General features: G+C 38.8%; 1 protein-coding gene across 3 annotated transcripts in view; it reads left to right on the top strand.

Annotated features, from left to right (window-relative positions):
- Nucleotides 1-1,682: 1,682 nt before the first annotated feature.
- Nucleotides 1,683-7,931, top strand: part of DNAJC10 (DnaJ heat shock protein family (Hsp40) member C10) — a 51,499-nt gene continuing 45,250 nt past the window's right edge. For all 3 annotated transcript variants that reach the window (XR_014079798.1, XR_014079799.1, XM_081580990.1), the window contains exons 1-5: nucleotides 1,683-1,871; nucleotides 2,437-2,492; nucleotides 3,421-3,770; nucleotides 5,582-5,744; nucleotides 7,241-7,291. Coding sequence is in view for 1 of the 3 variants with exons in the window: in XM_081580990.1 (XP_081437116.1) it covers nucleotides 3,567-3,770; nucleotides 5,582-5,744; nucleotides 7,241-7,291 (418 nt within the window). In the remaining 2 variants the exon portion in view is untranslated. The remainder of the gene's footprint in view (nucleotides 1,872-2,436; nucleotides 2,493-3,420; nucleotides 3,771-5,581; nucleotides 5,745-7,240; nucleotides 7,292-7,931) is intronic.

Below are 7,931 nucleotides of genomic sequence, written 5' to 3'. Positions count from 1 at the left end.
ATCATATAAGAGAACTTGGAGGACTGAATTACAGGTGTACCAGTAGAATTACATGTAGACCAGTTCATGGCACTCATTAGCTACTATTACATGAGGCTACTTCTAATATTTCTGCCTTTTTGCTCTGGCTACTTTCTCTTCTTTCCAGTCAGGTATTAGTTTAGCTATGGATCCTACATGCTCATCATTTTTTAACAAGCTGACATTTGATTTACTACACATGAAATTGTTACCAATTACCACTTATATTCCATTTATATTTTTCCAGTAGTCATGTATAGATGTGAGAGTTGGACTATAAAGAAAGCTGAGCGCGGAAGAATTGATGCTTTTAAACTGTGGTGTTGAAGACTCTTGAGAGTCCGTTGGAGTGCAAGGAGATCCAACCAGTCCATCCTAAAGGAGATCAGTCCTGGGTGTTCATTGGAAGGACTGATGTTGAAGCTAAAACTCCGATACTCTGGCCACCTCATGCGAAGAGTTGACTCATTGGAAAAGACCCTGATGCTGGGAAGGATTAGGGGCGGGAGGAGAAAGGGACGACAGAGGATGAGATGGCTGGATGACATCACCGACTCGATGGACATGAGTTTGGGTAAACTCTGGGAGTTGGTGATGGACAGGGAGGCCTGGCGTGCTGCGGTTCATGGGATCGCAAAGAGTCGGACACGACTGAGCGACTGAACTGAACTGAACCACTTATATTAAGGTTGATGTTATAAGTAGGCATTCTTTTCATTAGGATGTTTTTTCTTTTGATGATTGCAAATGCATCTACTTCAACTGTTCGAGTTATATTGTGTGTGCGCTCAGTGTTCTCAGTCATGTCCAATTCTTTGTGACCCCATGGACTGTAGCCCGCCAGGCTCCCCTGTCCATGGGATTTACCACTCAAGAATACTGGAGTGGGTCGCCACTTTTTACTCCATTAGATCTTCCCCACCCAGGGATTGAACTTTTGTCTGTTACCTCTCCTGCACTGGCAGGCTTATTTACCACTCCGGGAAGCCTAGTTATAATGCTGCAGATCAAAATGCAGTTTCTATACCATATCATTTAGATGTAAATGTGGGAGAGAGGAGTGTGCACCACTCCCCAGCTTCCAGCTTGAATGACCAGGAAGTCGGGCAAAACAGTAGAACATTCACGTTTGTCGCCTACACACACACTCATAAATATTTCTATTTCTTCCAAATTTCCTACTGCCTCTTCGCTCTAGACTGACATCGCTGTCAGTGTCACTTCAGTTAAGTTTCCCTTTTCCTTCAGAATTTTCCCTTTCTGCCCCACTCACCCACCAAACAGAAAAAGTGCTGTAATGGGTCTGCCTTTCCCTTTAAGAACAGGGTCAGCCCTCTGGATAGTTGCCGTAACCACAGCAACCGGAGCAGGAAGGGGCGGGCCTCGTAGTCCTGGGTCCGGCCCTGGGTCCGCAGTGGTGCGGGTGCGCGGGCTTCTTGGTTACAGCGTGTTCTTCAGCTCCGGGTTGAAGCCGGAGCCGGAGCCGGAGCCGGATTCCGCTCCGAGGGCCACGTCAACCTAAACCTACGCCGCCCTCCCCACCCTGTTCGGCCCGCAGGTCCTTGGGCGAGTCCTCCCCAGCCGCGGCCTCCACGCCTTTCCCACAATGCCCCGCGCCAGGCCCCGCCCCGCCTCGCCGGGGAGACCGCCGCGCGGGGAGCGGAGCGGAGCCGGCCGCGCTGGGAGCTGCCGGTGCGGCTGGTCCAACCCCATCGCGGGCGCGGCGGCCCAGCGGTCCGAGAGTACGCGCCTCCCTCGGCAACGCATAGGTTGTGTTTGGCCGTGTGGGGTCCGCCCCCGGGGATTGAGGATGGGGAAGTAGCTGCAGGAGACGACCCCGCAACACCGAGGTGGGCTTGGACCCGGGGCCGGGGCTTTGCTGGAGCTGGTGGCGGCCTGGGCTCTTCGGGAAGGGAGGGGCGAAATGGCCTGGGCGCTGGAATCTTCCCCTCTATTCTCTTCGCTCTTGTGGCTGGATTCTTGTGTTCTCGCTCCCAGTCGTCTTTCCCCCTGCTAGCTACACCGTCCTTTCTTCGCTCAGCGGTTCCCCGCGTTCTGCTCCAGTTTCTCCCTTTAGCCTCAGTTATCCAGATTCCTGGCTCACCCACCCGGTCCGAGGTCTCACACACCAGCAACTCTTGACTCTCAATGTCTCCATCTTTTCCCACTCGCCGCAACCCATTCTGGAGTGGTGGCAGCAAGGAGTTCGTGTTGCATTTACCTGCAGCTTCCACCTGTCCCCGCACCTCGGCGCGCCGCAAGCCAGGCACGCCCACGCTGACTTTGAGAACCACCGCTGGGCAGGGAACAAATAGCACTTGTCGAGTGGTGTTTGCTAATATGATCTCTGTTTTATTCTAAATGTTGTTTTCTAATCTGGATGTTTGTTAATCTACATCACTCTATTTTACAAAGGTTTTTTTGGTGACGTGAAAAGGAAGGATTACAAATGAATCAAAAACCGTTCACAGGTGAGAAAAAAGTTAAAATAGGCATTTAGCATTAAATGAAGAAAGGAGGACCTGAGAATGCTAGAAAAGTTAGGTTTTTCGAAACATGAGGTCTTTGGAACTAAAGTATATACAAATTTGCATGGGATTTGATTTTATTTGTATCCTACCCACGTTAGCGTGTCTGAATAACTGATTGCTCTGCTTCTTTCCTTTTTTTCTGTTTTTATTTATCCCAAATGTAAACTTTGTAATGAAATTACAGTTAACTTGCAGTTATTATTCTGCTGGTTATATAAAATAGCAACTGATTAGATAGAACAAAAGCACCTTCTGAGAAAATTCAGAAGAAAAAACGGGCGACTTTGTACGTTGTCTGTTACAGTGATAGAAATTCACTGCCATTCTTGTATCGGTTTTATGAAAAATACAGACTCTTTGGAAGGATCTGGTGCTTCTTTCTTGTACCCCCAAAGGATATTTCCTACAAGTGAAATTGGATTGAAATGAAAACTGGATAGGCGTAAATGGGTGGAGAAATAACCAAAAAGGAAGCAGATCAAAAGGGCCAGTCTTAAGCTGGGTAGAAGGAAGGAAGTAGCTCCTCACCTCCTGTTCACCACCCCCATCCCCTGTTGTGATGCTGAGAGAGCGAATTGCTGCATTTGTTTGTTTGTAAAACGTTCTAGATAGCTGCAGCCACACTAGCTCCCTTTTTTTTTTAACCTGTATCTGCTGTCTTGACACGAATGATCACATGAATCTAGCTATCTAGATAATGGAAGGAATGAAGCGGGCCCCCGAAGAACAGAACCTGAGGCACTCACCCTGATTTGCCATTTACTTCAGATTATGTCACTGGTCAGGTTATTTAGTAAATAGTGCTGTTGATGGGTTGGGGGTTTTTTTGTTTGTTTTTAATGTATTTTACATGATTTTTTCTCTTTAGATTAACATTTGGGGAGACAATTGATGATGCCTGTTTCACTTTTGGAGTAATGTGGACGGAAGTTCTCAAATTTGCGTATTACATCAACTGGAACCAGTGGCATTTTCTTAATGTTCATTTAAATCAGAACTTGTACAAGAAAAACAATGGGAGTCTGGTTAAATAAAGATGACTATATCAGAGACTTGAAAAGGGTCATGCTCTTTTTTCTAATAATGTATATGACCATTTTAGTGGGTACAGATCAGGATTTTTACAGTTTACTTGGAGTATCCAAAACTGCAAGCAGTAGAGAAATAAGACAAGCTTTCAAGAAATTGGCATTGAAGCTGCATCCTGATAAAAACCCGGTACGTAAAAATTTCTTTTTAACCATATCTAATTAATGTGTTTTAAATTAGTGCTCACAATTCTTAAGAACAACCACAACTAGCCAAAAATCATAATTCAACATCTGCACCAAAAACAAAGGAAGCTAAATATTCTAAGTTTAGAGGAGTTAAAGGAATGTCAGTATAAAAGCACAGTTCTCTTAATTTGAAAACTAATTTCCAGCAGTTCTGTTACAGATGTTAATCACAAAGCAGAAGTAGTTTTCTTTGTAAAGCAAGTTAAAATCAAGTATTTTAGAACAGTAAGAAAAATTATTTGCTTAGGACATATAGAGGGTATGTCTTGCTAAAAACAGCAGCAATAGCTATTAGTAGCATGCTTCAACTTTTTTCTCCTATATACAAATCTAAAACCAGAGTCAGAAAGTATTACAAGTTAAAACTTGGCAGCCAAATCCAGTTAATGCCAATCATAAATACTTGGTTATGTATTCCATAATGTAACCTTTCAAAACTGTTTTAATTCTTAAGGTATTTTTATAATTTATCTCATTTCATTATTTTCTTAATGAGATTTGATATTCCTTAAGAAGAAAGATTTAATTATAGTTTTCTAGATAAAGTTTTTATTGTTAACTTCAATAACTATTTTTTAAATTATGTTTACTTATTTTTATTTTTGGCCACACCACTCTGCTTGCAGGATCTTCCCTGACCAGGGATTGAACCCAGGCCACTGCAATGAAAGGAATCCTAACCTCTAGGCCACCAGGGAAGTCCCTAGATAAGAATTTTAAGTAGGGTTATTTTATTTCCATTACATAAAGCCGAGCAATAGAATTGATATTTCTCTAAAACTCTTGTTAATTGGTAATCTTATCCTGAAGTCAGCATTCTGTTGTGCTTAGTATTTTCATTTTTTCAAATTTTTCTTTTAATTTTCAAATGTCATTTCTTTTAAGTTTTTGTATGGAGAAGGAAATGGCAACCCACTCCAGTGTTCTTGCCTGGAGAATCCCAGGGACGGGAGAGCCTGGTGGGCTGTCGTCTATGGGGTCGCACAGAGTCGGACACGACTGAAGCGACTTAGCAGCAGCAGCAGCATGAAAGATGGTAGACCCACCTAAGTATTTAGATGAGCAGTCTCCAACCTCTAGACGCTAATGCCTGAAAATTTAAAGTGGAGCTGATGTAATAATAATAGAAATAAATACACAATAAATGTGCATAAGTCATCCCAAAACCACACCCCATGCCCCACCCCCATCTGTGGAAAAATTGTCTTCTTGAGAGGGTCCCTGGTGCCAAAATGGTTGGGGCTTGCTGATCTAAATGAAAGCATTCTTCAAAAAGCAATTCTATGAAACACTGACAAATGAAACACATCAATCCAGTTTTGAGTTATTACTCTGGTATTAGTTCTTACATCATTATATGATAGATTGGGTTACATACTTTTTTTAGGTTTTGCCTCAAATAGGTAACCTAAAATTTTCTTTGTGATTGTTTTAGAGGTCACACATAATATTTACAATATTGTTTCCAAGGATTCATTAATCCGTTTTTTCTGTTGCATCTTATTAGAAGTCATATTTTATGACCACCTCTGTCAACCTCTTGAGGCATTAATTCTCATTTCTGTTACTTTTCTTATTTTTTAAGATTGTAGTATTTTAAAAATACTTTTTCACTTTTTTATTTCAATGTGTAATGCCCATTTCATATTGTACTACTCCTCCTTATCTTGATATCTACTCTCAAAGAATTCTCAGAATTAAATCAGTTGATTGTGTATCTGAAACAAATATTATATCTAATATTTTTAATAGAGTGACCCAAATGCACATAGTGATTTTTTGAAAATAAATAGAGCATATGAAGTTCTCAAAGATGAAGATCTGCGGAAAAAATACGACAAATACGGAGAAAAGGGACTTGCAGATAATCAAGGAGGCCAGTATGAAAGCTGGAATTACTACCGTTATGATTTTGGTAAGATGATAGATATTCCTTATGAAGTTATTGTTTATTCAAGTAAATTTAGAAAATTAATTTTGTTTCACCAATTAGCTTATTTATGTAATTAATGCGCATCCCCTAGACCCTCTTTTTAATGCAACATGGGAGTGGAATTCAAGACGAAAGTCAAGTAGTATGTAGATACCTGAGTAAATATGAAGGTGTTTTAGTCATAATCTTGTTAAAAACTTATATAGATTGTATTTAATTTTTTTAAATATTTGTATTAGTTAAATATTGAAGACTTCTAGTATTTTTAGAGCATCATATTTTCCAGGAAAGATTGAAGTTTCCTTTAATAGTCGTCACTTCAGTAGAAATGCCATCCTTCTTAATTAGTAATGAAGAACGGCTTAAGGTGTGACAGGATGAGAAGGCAAGAGCAGAGAGAGTAAACAAGTAAAAGAGATTGAGGGAGGGGAAAGTAAACACAGGTGTCAAGCGAAGAGGGAGCGATCTGATACTCAGTGGTCATTTATTAGCCTCAAATGCAGGCTGAGAACTGAAGTATGTTTTTATCTTAGATTCAATAAAATATTTTCGGTTTACACCTGGAGTGTTTATTTCTCGAGACTGACTTTTCAATATAGTATTTTCAGGTATATTCACTGTTGTTTGATAGTCTATAACAAGTGTCGGTAGTCAGTATTTCACAGGCTAAGTCTGGCCTGCCACCTGCTTTTGTAAAGTTTTATTGGAATACAGTTTTGCTCGTCTATGTACATATTATTTTTCACACTTCACGGCAGAGTTGCATAGTTGTGACAGAAATATGTCTCACAAAATCAAATACTAACCTCTGTATATATCCATCACTTAATATTTATTCATTGATATTTTATATAGTAATGAGAAACTTTCCTACATTGGTGTTATTATAATACATTTTATATTTAAGTTTGCCTCTACCTCTGCAAATACTCTAATTATATAAGACATTTAGTGATACAAAATATTTTTAAATGATGGCACATTAAGAAGAAAAACATGCAGTCTGAAAGTGAATGAGGTCTGTAATGTACTATTGCCAATTTCCTGGTTTGGATATTGTACTAAAATTACATAGTATGTCACCATTAGGGGAGGCTGGGTAAATGGGAGTCTGAACTATTTTTACAACTTAATAAAAGTCTAATTATTTTCAAAAAAAAGCTTTTTCAAAAAATAATAAAAATTTTCTGTGGAGATGAAATTGTGTGGCTGTTAGGAAGCATACCCCCAACACACGCACCTGTGACAGTACATATCAGGAAATGCCTTTTGATCACTCATTAAACGTATCACCACTGTTACTGTTTATTCTTTGCTTTACTCTTAGAAAAATAGAATAGATTCTTAGTGTTGCATATTCTTCAACTTGAGATTTAGAATAATCTGATTTTTGATGATTGAAAGAAAATGACATTTTTAATGTGCTTATTTTTATGATGAAGTTTTAATTTTATAATTTTATTTACTTCTAAAATTAGGTATTTATGATGATGATCCTGAAATCATAACATTGGATAGAAGAGAATTTGGTAAGTTTGTGCATTTATGATTTTCCAAAACTAGTTTAAGACCAGCCTCTTAACTAAAATTCCCTCAAAGACAAATGTGTTTAGAATTTAGAAATTTTTCTAATTTTAGCAAGGTAAATGGTATATATTGTATTTTAAATAATGTTTTATAACCATCATCGAGATTTTAACATAGTTTCTTTTATTGTATATTTTAGCATATCATCAACTTTCCTTCTATTATGTTAATGAACTTTTCTAACATTCCTGTGTATTAGCTACTATTATTCCTCTTATTTGGCAGTTGAGGAAACCATAGAAGTGCTAACAGCATCCTCAACATTCTATACTTGTGTGTATGTGTATAATTGACCCATTTGAGATAATGAACCAATATCTATTCTATTTTTCTATATTTTCTTCACATTATTAAAAAATGTGTATATTTAAGAGTATGTTATGTGTAAAAAAGCCTAATACAAAAATGTATATGCAGTATAATACAAATCATACAAGAGGTGTACATATATACGCATAGAGGATAAAAACTGGGTGAGAACAAAATAAAAATATCAGCACTGATAAAAACAAAGTTCTTAACAGAATGTGGGGCAGTATACTATTTTAAAAAAATATTATGCAGTGAAATGCATCAGTATGT

Source organism: Giraffa tippelskirchi, chromosome 3 (assembly GCF_054371585.1).
Source record: "Giraffa tippelskirchi isolate mGirTip1 chromosome 3, T2T-mGirTip1v1.2.pri, whole genome shotgun sequence".
Taxonomy (NCBI): domain Eukaryota; kingdom Metazoa; phylum Chordata; class Mammalia; order Artiodactyla; family Giraffidae; genus Giraffa; species Giraffa tippelskirchi.
The sequence above is the reverse complement of the archived record's forward strand: the minus strand, read 5'-3'. Positions and strand labels throughout refer to the sequence as shown.